Below are 18,787 nucleotides of genomic sequence, written 5' to 3' on the forward strand. Positions count from 1 at the left end.
TGACAAACTCCTATGGCTGGGGAAGAGGAGGGGGTGGCCATCTGAGCTGCAGGTGGAGTTCTGGGCTTCAATATCCTGATAGGCCTTTTCTCACCTAGGCCAGGTCTTCTGACTTCACAAGGTAAGTCAGTCACCAGCTAGGATTGTCGGTGAGCAGAATTTGCAAAGAACATTATCCTTCAAGGTGTGGTTTAGAGTTCTTAGTTCAGTTCTGCTTAAAAATGGAGCCCACCTCAGCCCAAAAGCTCAGGGAGGTTTACAAGTTGTCAGCAATTCAAACATGGTTCACTCGACAAGGTTAAATGTGAGGAAAAACTACATGTTAAATATGTAGGTGAGATGCCCAGAAACCGGGAGGGGAAATGATTGAAGAGGCCCCCCTCTACCAGCATCCTCAGTGCTTGGCCTTTGATGATGAGGACGGACAACAAGTCTTTTGCACCCCAACACTTATTAAGCCCTAAACCCAATAGAGATGGTGGAAACAAGGTTCCATGCCATTGAGAACAGCCTGAAGAAATTGCTAAGCAAAGAATGAATAGAAGTCAAAGAAAGCCAGAGAGAGCAGCAGAGGGAGGTGGAGGGCCAGACCTGCAGAGGGCAATGGCCTTGAACCAGGAGATCGCAGGGCGGGAGGAAAACTTGGCGCTCTGATCCGCAGAGCCCTGCAGTTCTGAGAATGTGGCAGGAAGTCTGAAGAGGGAGTGCTCACAACCGCTGACACTGCATGGCCTTCTCTGGCTGGAATTTCTGATGAAGAAGAGAAAGAAATAAGGAACTTATGGATTCAGGCAAAACCCAGGGTGCATTTGAACAAAACAGCTTCAGGGAAGTAGGGGATTACTAGAGGCCTTTCCCCTCAATAACATCCTTTCTTCCTCCCTCAGGATATGTTAACAGAAAAATCTTTATACATGGAGGGAGGCAGAAAGTAAAAGAGGGTGGAAAAGAAAAAAAAGCTGCAGTCTTTTGGCATCTAGGCCAAAACCAGAATGCAAAGCTGGACATTATGTGTCATTGGGAGCAGGTGAGGGCCAAACATTAAGAGTACTAGGTAGAAGCACACCCCCACCATGCCCCAAGCATCTCAGAAGGACAAAGTCCCTTGTTGTTTCAGATCAAGCATACCATAATCTAGTCTCCAGAAACGCATGACACCTGGGCAAATGGTGGAGTGTCTTTCTGCACAGAGCAGAGTTGGGAGTTGAAGACCCTTGATGTTCCTCCCAACACTTATGATTCTATGACTCAGTTATGGAACAAGGGCCAGGATCCACTCCAAAACCTATAGCCAAAGTAGAAGATGTGATCTTTACCAGGGAACCCCCCTTTTTTGCCCTACTCCAAGTGTGTGCTGCTACTGCTGTCACCAAAAGGTATTACAAGCCCTCTCTCATAGCAAAGACTGACTAGAAGAAGGAAGCTTTTGTCTTTGGAAGAGCCGAGCAGTACAAAAAACAGGCACCCACAGGTCTGGCACAAAGGCCACAATCTCAAGCCAAGCCATGCCTGCAGAAACTTGCCTGAAAGTGGCCTGGGGCTGTGCGTGATGGTCCTATTGTCATCGTGCTCTACTGTGCTGTTGATGTCTGGCTCAAGAATAGGAGGGCGACATTCCATGATCTTGCAAGTGTACACACAGCGCTTCCGAGCATCCGTTGTGCTCCAGTACACTCGAGAGCACCTGGGAAAACATTTAAGAGTTACAACATCTACACAGAGCTGTGCATGCCTGCAAAAGCCCTTCCCTGGGGCAAGAGGAGAAGGAAGGCCAAAGACTTCCTGGGTGATCCTCACAGCATCTTCCAGGGAAAATCACATGGATTCTGCTGCTGCTGCTGCCGCCTATTCAGGAGACAGCTCCTACTTACTGATAACCAATGGGGAACAGCTTGTCTTCACAGTCAGACAGATCGCTCAGAATCCCGAGGCAGTCAATCGTCATGGACCCTACAAGAAAACCAAAGAGGCAAAAGTTCTGTGTGAGGAAGGCAGCAACTAAATTCCACTAGGCACATTGCCAAGGCCAGAGGCAGAGGGCCCTCACCAATCATCATGTGGATGTTCTCTGGCTCCAGACCATGAAGAAACCTTCGTCTCAAGCTAATCCCTTCAAAATCCACAAAGACTCTTCTTAGGACTTCAAAGCCATTCTCGGGAACCACCTACAGCAAGCACACACAAAAAGAGGCCTATACAGTATTAAGGTGAAAACACACAGCCTGAGCTGAGAAGAGCAGGGAAATGGGGAGGGGGGGAGTACAGCTGGGCAAAGGCCTGGGGGTGGTGGCTGGGCTCACCTCTCCTTTGATCAGGTCCCGGTGTCGCTGGCAGTAGACTTTCTTATCCTCCAGGAAGACACAGTTCTTGGCCCGGGAGCACATGAAGTGATAGTTGCTTGTGCAGGAGGTCAGGCAGCAGCCCACTGTGGCACCTGACTTCAGGCAAAATTCACATCTCTGCAAGGTTTGAGGGTTGGGTTTTTAGGGAAAGCATCTTGTTGTTATGGCCAATGGCCTAAACAAATAAACTGGACTAGTGCAGCACTGTCAAAAGACGCAACACCCCTAATATGTTTATCTATGACATGCATATCAGATTGCCAACAAACAAAGAGAAAGCAACAGAACTGCTGCTGTTCCACCACTCATTTAGCAAACACAATTCATCTTGTCCAAAACAACCTGTTAGTAATCTGAGTGCAGCCTTTTTTCATTGTTGTTCATTTACAAACTCACACATTGTCTGGACTTCCCAATTTAATTCCAATTCAGGAGAAAGGTGGTTTTTTAAAACAGTTTAGAGCAATTTCTGAGCATGCAAAAGGGATCAGTGATTGATTAAGAACACGAAAAAGCTGCCACAGCCAATAGCCACAACTGCTGGCAGTTGCAGGACAGCAGCCCAAGCTGGCCACCTGTGATTGTGACTTCCTACACTTCAGGCCACAGAGAGTCCACAGATGACACCCCTTCCTAATCATTACAAGGGGACGCGGGCACTTGCTCACATCTGTCTGCTGCAGAAGCCAGGTGATGATCTGGTTCACATGCCACTATAATAGAGCTGCTTGTGAATGTCCAAGTAACCAGTGCTTTTGATTCTTTGCAGTCTGGAACTGCTGGAAGCTGAATTCAAGGATCTCTGTCTTTTTCAGATACAACATCCTGTGAAGCCCATTACTTCAACTGTGGAGAATCATGTGAGGCTTTTGCTCTTTTTTAAGTTGAGCCATTAACGTCAAGCATGAGCTGTCTCTCCATGGAGACATGCTGTGGGCTTTCCAATATTCTTCTTTGCTGTTGTAACAGCAGAAGAGAAACATTTTAGCTGCTTTTGAAATGTAAATCCTCATTCCTGGACAGACTCCTGAGCCCAACCTGTTCCTACTCACCAGCTGTTTCCCTCTGATCACTGCCACGTGCACATTCTTCAGGGAGCCATCGTCATCTTCAAAAACTTCAGCGGACCACAGGGCACAGTTCACATGGGTCCACTCATTCTGGCCGATGTAGAGGAGACGGCCAGCATCCTGCAAGACAGCAGAAGGCCACCAGAAACACTCAGAAATCAGTCAAGTGCACTCCCCACCCCACAACTGCTGGGCACATGTTGCAGCAGCCACAGTGAAACAAAAGCTGGCAAACATAAAGGTGGCTCATGGAATCAGACAGTTTAAAGGGTCTTTCCAGCTGTCTAGGCCAACCCTCTGCTCAGAACAGAACATCCAGTGCTAGGTTATTATTATGATTTATTATTTTTTTATATTGCCCTTTGCATTCCCAGCAGATAGGGCTCTCCAGCCCCTGCTCAAAGACCTCTAGAGAGAGGGAGTATTTCACCACCCCTCCATTGTCCAGCTGCTCTTACTGTCAAGAAATTTCCTCTATTGTTCAATCCAAATCTACCCTCCTGTAACTTAAGTCTATGAGATATAACACTTTGACCCCTGGAGTCATAGAGAACAAGCCTTTGCGAACTCTTGCATGTGACACAGCACATTCAAGGATTTGTAGAGTGCTATTGGGTTCCATCTCAGTTTTCTCTTCGCTCAGCTAAGCATAACTGGTTCCTTATATATGACTTGTCTTCCATACTTCTGACCATCTTTGCTATCTTCCTCTGATCCCATCCCAATTTGTCTACATCCTCCTTGATATGTGGTGCCAGAAATGAACATAGTACTCCAGATGAGGTCTGACTAGTGCAGAATAAAGTCAGCTATTCCTTCTTGTGACGTGATGATGGCTCTGTTAATGTGGACTAAGATCTCACTGCAGCCACATCACACCACTGACTTGTGTTCTGCTTGTGATAAGCTACAATCTTGAGATACTTTTCACATACACTTCTGCTGGGCCATGTATTGCCCATTCTATCCTTGTGCATCTGATTCCACCCACACTGGTTCAGAACTTTGCATTTGTCTCTACTGAATTTCTTTTTGTTGGGTTCTGCCTATTTTCCCTTCCGTCTTTTGGAGTCCTAGCTCTCCCTCAAAGTTCAGTGCCATTTGGAACTCTGGTAAGGATTTCCTCTATGACCTCATCCAATATTTAAATCCTTATCAGATTTCCAGTTCACACCAAAAGTCATTGATTGTTGGAAGAATGCCAGGCCCAGAACAGAAGCCTGCAGCACTCCACTCAAAACATCCCTCAAGTTTCATGAGGAAACAATGAAAAGTGTCTCTTAACAGGGCACTTTTCTAACCAGCTGTGAAACCACCGGATATTATCACCTGTCCCCATTTACAGAGTTTGCTAATCAAAATATCACAAGGAGCTTTGTAAAATGCTTTGCTGTTATCAGCTAAATTATGCCGCAGCATTTCCACAATTCACCAAGATAGTAACCTGCTTTTGTTTTTTTAAGAAAGGTAATATTAGTCTGGCTCAGCTGGACTGAGTGTGCAACAAGGATCAAGCCTGCCTTTCAACCTTAACTAGAACCAGAAGGCAAAGCCTCTACAGCTCATAACACACATTCTTGACAGAGCCACTTACATTCCCACCATCATCGCCATACTTCAAGCAAAGTGCACACTGCCGGTTATCCTCCACATCTGGAGGAGGGGTAAGTTCTGGGCTGTCCTCCAAGCTTCTGTCAGAACCTCAGAACAGAGAGAGAAAGAGAGAGAGAGAAAGGACTGATCACTCCTGAGAAACAATGTTTGGAAGAAAATGTGGGCTGGGAACTGTTTACTGGAGAATAAAGTAGCTTGCAAATGCCCAGAGCAGCAAACAATTTCAGCTGCTCGCTTGAATTGAAAAGGTTTTACTTCACTTTAAAATAAAACACAATTTAACCAACCATGCAGATGTAAGGGGGAGGCAGAGAAAGAGGCTTGGTTCAGACTTCGAAGTCCTGGCAGATGGTGGGTAAGGCAAAGAGCCTCTCTGTACCTGACTCTGGCTGGCCCAGACTTTCCCCAGGGTCTAAAGCCTGCCTCCCCCAGTGTCAGCCTCATTCCCTAGCACTTCCCCCAGACAAAAAGGCTCAGTTTCTCACTGGATATAGGTGGTGTAGAAGGATGCAGTGGAGTTGGGGAGTCTGGCTCTCCAGGACCTTTGGGTTTTGGTGCTGGAATGATTTTCTTCATAAGAGGAGGTTGTTGAGCACAACTGTTTTCTTCACGCTCCTGCCACTGTGCGTAGTTATGGTCGAGTGATGGCGGCAAGACAGCATTAGGCAGCATCCCACTGCTAGAAATGAACAAAAGGTAGCATCAGACTTGGTTGCACCTAGGAGGCCCCAACTATAGCCCTTAGGCAGGTAAAGCTCCCTCATTCACTGCAAAGCAGTCTCTGCAGGGCAAGGGGCAGGACTAAGACACAGATTGGTACAGGAAGGACCACAACCCACTTCTACTTTCTAGATCAGGAACTAATTGCAGCCAGTTGCTTTGAGAAGCAGGAGAGGCCCATCTGGAAATTCAATTCTGATCTTCTTTCCAAGGGGCAAGAGCGCTGGCACCACCTTTGGCTGAAACAGGCAGGTCAATTACAGCAAGTGAGTGCTGGAAGTGGAACAAGTTACTTACTTGGTTGTAACTTTATTAGGTTCCCAAAATCTTGATTTCTTTACACTGAACCATGGAAAAACGCGTTCCATTTGCTTAAAAACAAACAAAACACCCACAAATGTATTAGAAATGCTTTACAGGACTCAACACTAAACACTTGAAGAAGTCTACTGTCCAAGATCTCTGCAAATTTACAGTCAGGAATGATTTATTATGGACTTAAAGGTCTGTCCAGACAAGATCCTAATTTGTTTCACAGACAGCCACACAGTAGCTTGAACAGAAATATGGGCTCCTTGGGGAGTATTAAAGATGCAACTTCAGTGCACCAGTTGCCAATTTATTGAAAATAAGATGCAGCTTGGCTTACCCGAATGAAGAAGGACTTCACCATGCTGTTGGCCTTCTTAAGTTCTGGCTGCCCTCCATCAGCATTAATGGCTGCTTGGATTATCTTTACAATATCATCACTAAACTCCAGCTGCAAGATAGACACACACAGAAATCAGCTTCCTATCCTCTTCTCTGATATACTTTATCCAGCCCTCTTCCCCATCCATGGGTGCTGAACATCAAGTGGCAGAAGTTCACCTTTTCCTATTCAATTTTTGAACTCCTTTTTATTCCCTGCCTATGTTTCAGAAGAGCAGCATGGCCAACATAAAACACTGTAGCGTGGCCAAAACATCCATGCACCTTCAAGGTACAAGGGGGGAATTTCTAGCAAAAATGTAGCATTTTAGGACCACCTCAATGCAGTTCACAACAGCAAATTGATTTGTATATCCCATCATTTCCTTCTCCTTATGGAAGCTATGAGGAAAGCAAGAAGGAGATGCTGACTGAATTGTTAACGCACCACAGAAATGTAGCCTCCTTGCTCCATTTTTCTTTTCACTCCTTCCAGGTCCAGCAGCTGCTGTTCTTCTTGCTTGCTGACTTCAGTGAGCACAGGAGGGTCTGGGCCTTCTGGGGAACTTCGGGATGGGACGCTCTCTTCCGTCTCAGGATTTAAGTCAGGGGGTTTGGCCGCCTGGAGACACAACGGTAAGAGAGTACAACAGTTTCTGAGCCCAGCACAAAGCATTTCTCTAGTAGGTCTGTGGATAGAGGTCAAGAGCCAAAGAGCCTGCAGAATCAGCCCAATAGTCTCCATCTAGTCCAACATTCTGTTCTGGTGGTGGCCAACCAGATGCCTTTGGGAAGCCTGGAAGCCCTACCTGAGCACAAGGATCTAGTTGACTGAAAGGAGGTGCAGAAAAGTACAGCATAACAGAGGATTGGAGGAGACAAGCCCCCTTCATGTCTGAATTGTGTGAGGGGGCAACATGTCTTGGAAGGGGCTGCACTGCACCCCAGGACACCAAGTTTGGCCCTCACATTCACACCATAGGTGGGAGCATCTGCAGGGGAAATGCCTCTACGTGAGCTGGAACCTTGGTAATACCCAGCAGAGCTCTAGACACAGACATCCACATCTAATGCATGAATCCTGAAGCCCTTGGAGGCAGAGCCCTGCAGGCCTTTTCTGGCTATAGTCTCCTTGGTTGGAAAAAAGGCTTAGGGGAAACAAAAACAGCAGAAAGGGCGTGATGGAAGTTTATACAACCTTGAGTGGTGCAGAAAGCACGAAAGGGGGAAGTATTTCTTTTCAAGGCCCAAAATAACAGTTAGCAGTCAAGACACAGTCAAGGTAGTAATAATAAACACAAGGAGAGGTCCACGGTGAATGGCTCTTACGGAGGGGTCCTTCTTGGATATGGAGCAAGGGCCACAAGTGAGGCCACAGAGAAGGGCAGCCAGTGCTGTGCAAGCTTGACCAATGGCCTGGCCCAGGTCAGGCAGATACAGATGTTCCTACAGACTCCCTCCTGCCTGGAACATACTCCCTCTCACATGCTGTCAATTAGCTAGGCAGAGTGGTAGCCATTGCCATATGGGTTCTGCTCATGTTATGGGTTCCTCTGTGATATCCATTGCAAGACAGAATATCAAACATTTGGTTGGAACCTTTGGCTTGTCACCCTCTCTCCCTCTCCCCACCCCCTCCCACACACACCTGGCACTGCATTTCTAATGCCCCTTTTCTTCTAGAAACGCTAGGAAGAATATTGTGCTTTGAAGTCCAACAGCACCACTCTGAGCAGCCAGAATTCAGGTACATTTGTATGGTTTTTAGAAGGAGAGGGAGGCCCACCTGTCTATAACGCAGCAAATGGCTGGATGTCCTGGAATTTAGTAGGGCTGTTAGAACCTGCTTCAAAGAAAGCTGCAGCTCTTTCTCCAGTGCTAGCCGCCATTCAGCAGGAGGTTGTTCTGTGCAGTTAATGCAGGTGTAAGCCACACTCTCTGGCAGGTTGGAGAGGATCTCGTACATCTCATCTGAAGGTAGACAGGGCAAGCATTAGGGGCAGAGGGCAAGCCTCAGGAGGCTAAAAGTGTCAGATCTGTGGGGGATCTGGCAGCATGGTAGGAGGTTACATCGTGCAAAGGGGCTCAGCTGTAGGGATTCCAATGCCTGTCTTGGGAAGTGTGTCTCTCTGCACACTCTCAGGAACCCACAGCACAACTGCTGCCTGCAAAGCTGAGCTCCAAAGTCCACAGCTAAGCACGATTAGCTCAGGATATTCAGCTCCTTGGCTTCTGCACCCTAGTCCAAGAAGAAACAACCCACCCCTTAGACCAAAATGAAATTGCAAAAAGGATCTCAAGCACAAGGTTCCTGGTTGTAAATGTTCATCCTACTCCTCCATATATGCAGGGTTGGAAGCAGTCCTCACCTGAGAGGTTTTCACACTTGGAGTGGACCCAGCGGTCACATTTCCCACACTGCATCATTTTGCTCTCATAGTCATCGTCATCGTAGCATTTGTCACAGACGGGGCAGAAGTTCCCTACAAGCAAAACAGAGAGCCGGTCCAGATCTCCCACCATCAGTATACAAAGCCAAACACTCAGGGCTGGCTAGCAGTCAGGGGACTCCACGCAAAGGGCAAGACTGCTATCAGTCACTGCCACTGTTAACAGCCAGCAGCAAGTACTATACTTGCCCCCTTTGAGTGTGTAGGTGCTCCCTGCTGCTGTCCCCCGCTTCCCTAGAGGAAGTACTGGAATTTAGCAAAGCAAGGGCTGCATCTGCACATGGAACTGCAGCTGCCAGCATTTCCCAGGCCATTCAGCATGATACAGCATACTTCCGCAGCAGACCAGACCTATCATGCACCCAGTCTCTCCACACCTTTAGCGAAGAGTTTGGCACAATCGTGACACAGAGAGAAGTCGTGAGACCATTGGGCATCCCACCCTTTGCCTGGCGTTGTCGCTCCACAGCTCTTGCAGCGGACACATTTCGTGCAGATCTGGAAAGACAGACAAGGAATAAAGGGCTGCACAGCCTCTCTCTGGGATCATAGGATTCAGTCATAGCAGGCACCAAAGATGCTTCCCTCTACGGGTGAGCCATGGAACAGAAAACCATGCCTCAGCCTGCCTCTTTCGCAATGGCCAGTTGATGGGGTTGCCATATCCAGCAGTTTATGATTCAGACCGATTTTATTGCATATCCTTGTAAACAATGGACCACTTTCAACATCAGGCTAAGACATCTGGCAGTCTGATTATAGTAAGAGGGGAAGGTATCCCTGCCTTACAAGTGTCCCCACGATGCAACAGAACTCACCCAAACCTTCTTTTTCTTCGTAGGTTTTGTTGGGTAATTTGGTCCCAGGCACTCTGGGTGATAGCTGTTTCGGCACTTGTTACACTCCAGCAACTGCTATGGAAACATGGAAAACAGCAGCAAGTCAAGCCTAGATGCTCCAGTAGTTGCTTTAGATCAGAGCTTTCCAAACTGTGTCTCATGACACATTAGTGTGTCAGCTGCTGTGTGTAGGTGTGTTGTACGAACACTCCCCATGCTTTTCCCGGGGCTGGAAAGGGGATAGTTTAACCTCCAGTTTGCTAGTAAAACTGAATTACTATGTTGCAAAATGATGTATGTCTAAAAAGTGTGTCACCAACATGAAAAGTTTGGAAAGCTCTGCTTTAGACATTTGATGACTCCTAGTTCAACATGAGGAAGCTGTGTTGGGGAAACTTAGCATCCCTGGCGGCCATCCCTTACAATGCCACAAACCCCACATTCCAGAGGAACAAAAGGAGACAGGCAAGCTCATCAAGGGACTCCGACTACCTTGGTGGCCTGATGCTGCCTCCCACACACATGGCAGAACTTGCAGCGACGACAGCACCAGTTTTCCAACTGGTCCTCCAGGGGGCGCTCACTGTCCTCCAAACAGAACTTGTGGAAAGGCTCACAGCACACCTGGCAATACACAAACTACAAGGGAAGGAGCAAGTCAGTAGGTCAGCCACATCCTGCAGCAGTTGTGCACTTCAACTATTTGCCCATCAGCTTGCCCTGGATGGCTGGCTCCAGAGGGAGAGGGAGGAGGAGGAGGAGAAAGTCTTTGGTCACCCCACCCTCATGGTTTGGTCCCCAGTTTCACATAACAGTTGCTTCAAAGAGGCTTAGAGAGCCCTCTTCCACCACCAAGTTCCGCACCATTTGTCTGTGGGCTGTTTTATCTCCAGAGCCCCTCTGCAAGAGCAGCATGTATTAGTGAAGCTACAAAAGGTCAACTGGTGCCTAGAGACATAAGTGCTTATCTGACACCACACCTCCTGCTTTGAGAGGTAGGTAAAGAAGCATTTCGAATGGTAGTTGAAGCTGCAGCTCTAACTGATGGCCTTTATTCAGGATTCAATTCCAGCTTCAGATTTCCTTTAGTTTTAGGTAGCTGAAATAATATCTCACAAACACATACACCAAACAACTTGGTGTGGACTGTCCCTGTGGGACCTCACCCTTACCTCCACATGCCCACTGCTGGCACAGAGGAAGCAGACCACCCTGGGAGTTATCGGGACAGAGGTCAGGATACCCAAACCGCCCATTTCCCAAACGTTCTCAGCCTCACAGTCCTCCTAAAAAACACAAAAGGAAGAACATGGAAAGGGAATTATCCTTACACCAGGCCCAGGGGTGGTGGAAATGACAAGAACTGGAGCAAAGCAGGAAGATCCTGTACACATCACTATGAAAATGTTTTGTTTGTCAAAGCTTTTGTTATATACAAAGGAATGTGCTGGATGGAGTTACTTAACCTCGGTTCTCTCTACACCAGTGATACATACCTAGACATCTTCTAAAAGGCACGTGCCAGCAGTATATGCATGCCAATGTACTGCCTAACTAATACTGTTGCTAACAATAAAGACTCTCCTTGGGCATTAAGAGCCTCAGGAGGCTGCCTCGGTTTACGGAAACTGCTGGTATTCCCTTTTGTATTCATCACTCTTTCTCATCCTCCTGTGTGCTATCTTAAGAAGCAACAGGCTCTACAGAAAACTAAACAACTTTCGCCAGAACAGCTCTTTGTAGAAATATGGGAGTTTCAAGGAAGAGATGTCGCCACATCCTACAAACCCCCAAGGCCAGGTTTCTGGTGGAGAAAGGCAGGGGCACCTCCCCAAACCACCCTGTTACCTTGAAGTCTACTCGGATCCTGTGGACTCCATCTATGATGGGTTTCTGTTTGGAGCTGTTCCCATTTGATAAAGTGCTCAACAGGTTGAGGGTACCATTATCTGGCTTGCTGACTGGGGGTGGTCTCTCCTGGTGAAAGAGGGCAAAAAAATGGCATTTTCTTTGCTCAAGCAGCAGAAGGAAAACCAGCATTCAATATATATGCAGTTAGTTATGGGCTGGAATCTAAGGAGGACTCTCTTCTTTCACATTTTGAAAAGCAAAGAGCAACAAGGGTTTCAGAAACTGGAAAGCAAAATCTGAAATTTTGAATTGGTCTGTCTTGTTTTGAAAGCAAACTCAATCCAGTAGGTATCCATCCCCAAACATGAACTGGAATCTATTAGTGTTAAAAGGTGCATGGCCTTGTCTTTTCTGGGAGGAAAGGCCATTCCATGCACAAACTATTGGCGGCAGCGGGGGGGGGGGAGGGGAAAAAACCATAGTGAGAAACATCATCATCTGCACACCAACCTGAACTTTGGAGAGTCAAGCAAAATGACCCCTAAGAGCCTAGAGCCACTGTAAAAGCAACCCATCTGTAGGTGATGCCATCACAGGGTCAGAACTTGTACCAAAGGGCATCCTCAACTTGTGCTGTCTTCATGGGCTCTCTAAAAGCCAGGAGAGCTACATGCAAGGAACCAACTATGAAGAAAGCTCTTTCTGTTCACTGGAGACATAGAGCAACTTGCAGGTTACCTTTTCTTTTGGCTTCTGTTTCACTGGTAAGCTTGGACGAGGAGTTATTTTCTTCTGTCTGCTTTGCTCGATCCCTAGGAAAAGTACAAATGCAGTTTGTTAAAAGCCAAGAGTTGCTTCTAGCAGTCAAACAGAATTTGGGGACTTAAGGAGACAACAGCAACTTCTTAAGACGCTGTTGTGGAAAGCTGAAAACAAAACACAGTGAACTAGCAATTCCAATTTGTTAGGGAGGAGTGGGCACTATAGGATTTCCTGCAGCTCGCCAACCTGCCCAGGTGTGTCCAAGGCTGCTCTTTTCTGACCCACTTAAGAGCCCAATTAGTACAGAAGATGTGGTCACATCTCTTCCATGGAGTCCAGAGGTGGGCTGCTTGACTTTGCAGAGGCAGCTAACAACTACCTTTGCTGCAATTGAATACCTACCCACTTCTGGTGGTGGAGCTGCCTTCTTCTTGGGCTCAGCAGGGATGGTTTTGGGGGCTTCCTTTTTTGGTGGGCCTGTACTAGGCGGTGGGGTGGGAGGCACCTGTGTGGGGGGTGGTGCCTGCTGCTTGCCAGCCTTCCGGGCTGCAGGGGGAGGGGCCTGCTTGGTGTCTGGGGGAGGCGGAGTCAGGGGTGGTGGGCCCTCCTCACTCTTCTCCTCACTGGGCTTCCGGGCAGGTTCACTGCCCCTTTTGGAGGCATGATCCTCTTTCGCCAAGGTGAGCTGAGGAGCAGCTGCTTTCTGTCCAGCCTCTGGCTGGCTCTTCCCAGCATGGATCTCTTTCTTTTCACTGGACTTGGATTTCTTCTCTTTCTTTTTCACAGCTGTAAAGCAAAAGCAGCACCTCAGATGCAATGACTGATAGCGCAGCCTATGGCACTGGCCTCCCCCAAGTGACCGACAGCCAGAGGGGAGGGTGGTGCCTAAGGAGGATACGCCAGCCTGCCCACACTGCCTAGATGGAGCTGAGGCTGAGGCTGAAGCAAAGACTCTGCAGCTGTTAACTATGCCTTTCTCTCCCCATCGCAATAGAAATAAGGAAAAAAAGGCACCTACCTTTGGCTTGCTTCTGGAGATAGGCTTTTGATGGCATCCACTGCAAATTCTGACACTTCCTCATCCTAGGGGGGAATAAAGGAAGGAGTGGCAAGATGCATCACCCGTCACAAACAAGCCTTTGGATTCCCAGGCATGTTGCAGGCTGCTGCATCTCAAGTGGAAAGATATCTGCTTTGGAGCCATGCCAAAGTTCGAGATCAATGGCAGACCAATCTGGCTAAAAGGATGAGAAAGATCGCCCCAGCAACACCAACTCTGCTATGTCAGCCTTTCTGCTATGCCGAAAAGCAACTACTTTTGAAGCATCTTCAAAAAGCCTTACTTTCAAGATGCGAAGAAGATAACTGTTCTCCCTCTTTGTTTAAGATCTGAAACCTTGCTCTGAGGTTTGGCCAAGCCGCTGTGAGGAAGGCTGCTCAGAGGAAGCATGCTGTGGCACACATTCACCCAAGGGATCAACTCTCCACACTACACTTTAGTTTTCACGTTCAGCAGAATACACAGCAGGGTAAATCCAAAATCTGAAAAGGCTGAAGAAAAGAGGAGGTAGATCTCTCCACTGCCCCACCCAACCCTGTCCATTTCCCTGCCACTCTCTTGAGAGCCCCCAACTGCCACTTTGAACTCCAAGAGGAAGGAAAGGCAGCAGCCAAGCTCAGAGGATGACAAAGTCACTAGTCTTCTGCTCCTTAGCTCTTCTTTGATGCAAGTGAAAGGATCTTCCTCTGGCTAAATATTTTATAGGAAGACAGGGTAGAAGCACCATAAACCAACAACGGAGGGCCTTATTCCCAGAGCAACGGGAGGGCAGGGGTGGGTTTCACACCCACACACTTACTTGCAGCACTGCTTCTTGATGTTCCGCCCACCAAACTTTGGCTTATCCAGGCAATTTGTGCAGACACCACAGTCCTCTGGGACCTGGCAGCCTGGGCACTGCCCACAGCGCCTTGACCGCCGGCCTTTCTTCACAGGGGGCTCCTGGGGGGCCTTGTTTCTGGTAACTGGCTTGATAGGTTTGATGGGAGGTGCAAGGGGCTCGGCATCTTCTGAACCTGCAACCGAGGACTTGTCTGTGAAATGAAAGACCAGCTATTAATTCAGCAATCATTAAAGGAGAAGTGAGTCCTCAACAGAACTGACTTTGCTGGCCATCGCTGGTTTCTCAGAACAGCTTCACAGCGGGGCCCATCCAGATTTCCTAGAAACACAACTCCTTCATCCTACAGCCTCGCATACCTTCCCTTGCCACTGATGCACCCTTGGAGAAAACAGCATAAATTCAGACACTTACCATCGTTCCCCATGGAAGACAGTATCTTCTCTCGTTCTTCCCATGGTAAGGCACTCAGAGTGGGCATGTCATCTGGAAAGACGGCTCGCTTGCGGCCTAGTGCTACAGCTGCCCTTCTGCAAACATGCTTTATGCGTGGCCCTCGCACAGAGGTCTCTGAAGAATCACTCTCTTGACCCTAAATTCCAAGCAGGGCAAGAACACAGGAAAAGGCTGTTAAGACACAATCAACCATCCCACAGGGAGTGATTCAAGTTCAAAAGTAAAAGCAGTTTGTCCAGCAGAAGGTTAAAGATCTCTGAACCTTCTCTAAATGTGTTTTCAAATGGAGGACACAACAGAAATCAGAAGTAGTTTTTTCTTCTAATGAACAGTAACCTTTTAAGTGTAAAAATACTTAGCTAAGGCTAAGACTTGCAAAGAAAGGAACAATTCCTGCCACTACTTACATAAAATGCATCAAACAGCTAGTTATGCACCTCATGCGTGACCAAAAGCCAACCAAATCCTACACCTGTTAGAAAAGTGCAACAGCTTTGGGGAGACATCTGGTAACTGCCATGCATCCCTTGGCTGTTGTGTATTTGTTTGTATGTGCGTGTGTGTATATGTCTGGCCAGGGTGGGTTGAGATTGTCTTTGGTAAAAGGAAAGTGGAAGCATGAATAATAAATAATAATAATAATAATAATAATAATAATAATAATACTTTATTATTTATACCCCACCCATCTGGCTGAGTTTCCACAGCCACTCTGGGCGGCTCCCAATCTAATGTTAAAAACAATACAGCATGAAGGTAAAAGGCTGCAGTGAGAAAACTTTCACCAGTAATTCAAAAAGGAAGGAGCCATTGCTTTCCCTTGGGATGGGCAAGACATGAGATCAAGGCAACAGGAAGCTTCAAAAAGACACCTCAGTGGGAACTGTGACTCCAAAGCAGAGGCAGCTAAATGATGATCTGAGGTCACGCTCTGGTTTGCTTACAGGGACCTAGAAACCTGAGACGCTGCACCTACTCAGGCCATTTATGTCAAGAGCTTTGGCCTCCCCCTCACGGTGCCAGCCAGGCACTGCATGGCCTTCTATTGTCATAGTTATTTCCCTTCATGTGCTACCTCTTTTTCAAACCACTACTTTGGGGGTAAATACCTGTCCTTTTGGCTGATCCACCTGCTTCAGGGACTTGCTCTTCTCAATCTTATACAGCTGGGCTTTTGCTTTCTTGAGGAGGCTGGCCACCCTCTTGTCAGTCATTGGAAGTTTGTCTGCATGAGCCAGCACTGAGCTGATGGAGGAATGTTTCACAATGTTGACTGAAGCAGCAGCTGGGAGACGCAGGGATTCTTCCTTTTCCATGGAAGGAGCAGCCAATCCAAGTTCCAGACTGGATTTCTCTAACCCCCCTCGGCCTTTCTTGGGCAGTTTGGTCTTGATGATGGCTGCTGCTGAGTCTACAAGAACCACAGCAGGCACATCTGCTGCTGGATCAGCAGCCGCCAATTTCTTCCGGCCTGCAGTTTTTTTGGCAGAAGAGGAAATGGCTACATCTTCACGGACAACTTTTCCTTTGGAAACTCGAGTCAGTGGGAACAAAGTTGAGCTGCTCTGAATCTCTGGAGCCTTTTTCCTTTTCTCTTTCCTGGACTCCCGCTTATTCTCTTTCTCCCTCTCTCTATCCCTCTCTCTGCTCTTCTCCTTCTCAAGACCTTTGTCACTTTCTTTATCTTTGGATGGTTCCTCACTGGAGGTTTTGTCTCTGTTCTTGCCCCTCTCCGTTTGGGGACTTGGTGTGAACCATGGAAAGAGGGGAGTGGGGCTCCCGGATGAGAAAGGCTCAGCCGGAATGCTTGCCTGCTTCCTCGGTCTCTGGCTTTTCTCTGCCGACTCCCCAGGATGGGAGAGAGAATGGGCAGGAAAAGTAAAAGTGGAGTTTAAGGCACTGGTGGTAAGGGAACCCACAGGAATGCTTGTCAGCGAGGAAGAAACTGATGAGGATGGAGTGAGAGTGGACAGGTCAGAGGTGCTTAGTCTTCCACTTCTCGTCCTCATGGAGTGCGAAGGAGATCTGGGTTCTGATCGAATTGGGCTGAACCCTCTCTTCTTCCGCTTCTTCGAAGAGGATGCTGCTGCAGTGCTTCCTGCTGCCGATCGACTAACAGAAGAAGGCAAAGTTACAGACTCAAAGATGCGTGAGTGGGCCTCACTTGGGGTGAACCTTGGAGCTCGTAGCAAGGGGCTCCTTTTGTGTAGGTCAAATCTTGTTCCAGAGTGAAGAGGAGAAAACAAGCGGGCTGGAGCTGCAGCTCCAGGCGTTGAAAAACCAGAGGCAAAGCCAACATCCTCAGGGGTCAGTGGAGGAGGCCTGAAGTTATCAAAGATGGGCTTGCGGATGAGACCTTCTTTGGCATACTTGGCTGAGGAAAAGTACTGGGGTTCGGACCGAGAGTGCTTTAGAGAGGTCCAACGGAATGTTGGCTCTCGAAGAATCGACTTCCGCTTTTCTTGCATGGGAGCAGCTGAGGAGGGCAGAAAGGGCGATGCCAAAGGGATGGTGGGGGGCATAAGCCAAGGGGCATGGTCTGAAATGCCAGCAGCTGGCTGGAGCGGTGGCGGCGGGGTGAGAAGCGGTGGAGGAGGAGAGGAAGACGATGACTGCTGCTGCTGGGACACACTTTGGAGGCTGGGCAGTTTTTTAGCTGCTTTGGGCACAAAATTTCTCTCTGCCATAGAAAACCTCCTCCTCCTCCTCTCGCCACTCTCGTTATCAGGGGAAGGGGATGTGGGCAACGGAGGGTGAACTTCTGGAGTATTGCTGCGTTCTTCAGATAAGGCCTGCATCTCTTCAGAGGCCTGAGAATCTGTGGACGTGTCAACACTGGGACTGCTGGACCGTGAGGAATCTGAAGACACCTGAGAGGAGTGCTGAGAGGCGCCGCTGGACTTCTCACTGGACCCACAAGAGGGAGCACTGAAGCGGCTATTTGGTGTGGATTCCGGACGGGCTATTTTGATTGGTGGATCATAGTCTTCATCTTCAATGAAGCGCTTGGGAGTTTTAATGATCCGCGAAGAGATCGCACTCACCACTGGCATGATGAACTGCCGGATGTTTTTGAGCTGCGTCCTCCCCTTCCGACCTTGAAGCTTTGCTGCTTCTTTCTCGATCTTCTTCTGGGCCCCCTTTTTAGCCCTCTGCAAGAGTTGCTTGGCAATCGTGGCATCTGTCCTCTTGGAGGAAGGGATGATCCTCACAGGCCTGCGGGGGCTCTGCCTCACAGCTGGCTTCTCATCCTTCGACAGGGGCGAGACTCCATCTTTCTCCTTTCGCACCTTCTGGGCCTTCTCTAACGGAGAACTCACAACTAGATCCGGTGCGGTCTTCAAGCGATCAGAAGATGGTGGCCTTCCTCTCCTGCGTACAATCTGAACCCCTTTTCTTCCAATCTGGAGCTTTCCAGATTTGAATTTAGACTTCAGTGGAGAGAGTTTTCCTGCTCTTAGTTTCTTAATTTTTGCAGCATGCTGAAATGTAGTGGAAGGCGCTCGCTTTATTTTCTTTAGATTCTCTTTTTCCTCCTTGCCTCCTTTCTGAGCATCTGGAATGACCTCTTTGCGGGTGATCTTGAACTTCACACTGCTAAGTGCAGGAGGCCTCCCTCGTCGCTTTTCTGCACTTTTCAATTCTTTCCTCTTTAATTTTTCCATGGAGATGGGTTCTGGTTTGCTTGAAGGTGAATACACAGGTGAGGACTCTGAGAGCACAACTGAACTTCGGTCTGAGCTGTTTCGGGGTCTCCCACGAGGTTTGCGTGCGCTAGGCTTGGCTGAGGCTGCAGGTAAAGTGAAGGAAGGGGAAAGAAAGTGCACATTCAGCTTCTCTGCAAGATGGGAATAAGGGTGTGTGTTTCAAAGTCACACAATATGCAAACAGGCTACTGAAAGCAAAGAAAACAAAAGTTTTTAAACAAGCATTATATATAATGCTTGTTAACTGCTGGAACCAATAGCTTCTGCTACAGGAAAAGGATTTCTCTCCAGTTGACTGTTAAAGTACTGTAAGTTTTCCCCACCATGAAAGCTAGTAGCTCTGGAGATTAGTTGGTCAGTTCCACTTGTTTCTTTCCAAAAATGT

General features: G+C 48.0%; 1 protein-coding gene across 1 annotated transcript in view; it reads right to left on the bottom strand.

The window, feature by feature from the left end:
* Positions 1–18,787, bottom strand: part of KMT2A (lysine methyltransferase 2A) — a 47,051-nt gene that overhangs the window by 13,948 nt on the left and 14,316 nt on the right. Inside the window, exons 3-26 of the mRNA XM_082200200.1 lie at positions 15,805–18,485; positions 14,654–14,831; positions 14,198–14,432; positions 13,357–13,421; positions 12,741–13,124; positions 12,315–12,388; positions 11,574–11,702; positions 10,898–11,011; positions 10,218–10,364; positions 9,705–9,800; positions 9,264–9,384; positions 8,806–8,919; positions 8,223–8,407; positions 6,885–7,058; positions 6,396–6,506; positions 6,044–6,117; positions 5,512–5,705; positions 5,007–5,113; positions 3,395–3,532; positions 2,301–2,459; positions 2,048–2,165; positions 1,872–1,950; positions 1,524–1,684; positions 592–750 (exon numbers count right to left, since the gene is read on the bottom strand). Of these exons, the coding sequence (XP_082056326.1) occupies positions 592–750; positions 1,524–1,684; positions 1,872–1,950; positions 2,048–2,165; positions 2,301–2,459; positions 3,395–3,532; positions 5,007–5,113; positions 5,512–5,705; positions 6,044–6,117; positions 6,396–6,506; positions 6,885–7,058; positions 8,223–8,407; positions 8,806–8,919; positions 9,264–9,384; positions 9,705–9,800; positions 10,218–10,364; positions 10,898–11,011; positions 11,574–11,702; positions 12,315–12,388; positions 12,741–13,124; positions 13,357–13,421; positions 14,198–14,432; positions 14,654–14,831; positions 15,805–18,485 (5,997 nt within the window). The remainder of the gene's footprint in view (positions 1–591; positions 751–1,523; positions 1,685–1,871; positions 1,951–2,047; positions 2,166–2,300; positions 2,460–3,394; positions 3,533–5,006; positions 5,114–5,511; positions 5,706–6,043; positions 6,118–6,395; positions 6,507–6,884; positions 7,059–8,222; positions 8,408–8,805; positions 8,920–9,263; positions 9,385–9,704; positions 9,801–10,217; positions 10,365–10,897; positions 11,012–11,573; positions 11,703–12,314; positions 12,389–12,740; positions 13,125–13,356; positions 13,422–14,197; positions 14,433–14,653; positions 14,832–15,804; positions 18,486–18,787) is intronic.

The sequence above is a fragment of the Podarcis vaucheri genome, assembly GCF_965113315.1.
Source record: "Podarcis vaucheri genome assembly, chromosome: 15".
Lineage (NCBI taxonomy): Eukaryota > Metazoa > Chordata > Lepidosauria > Squamata > Lacertidae > Podarcis > Podarcis vaucheri.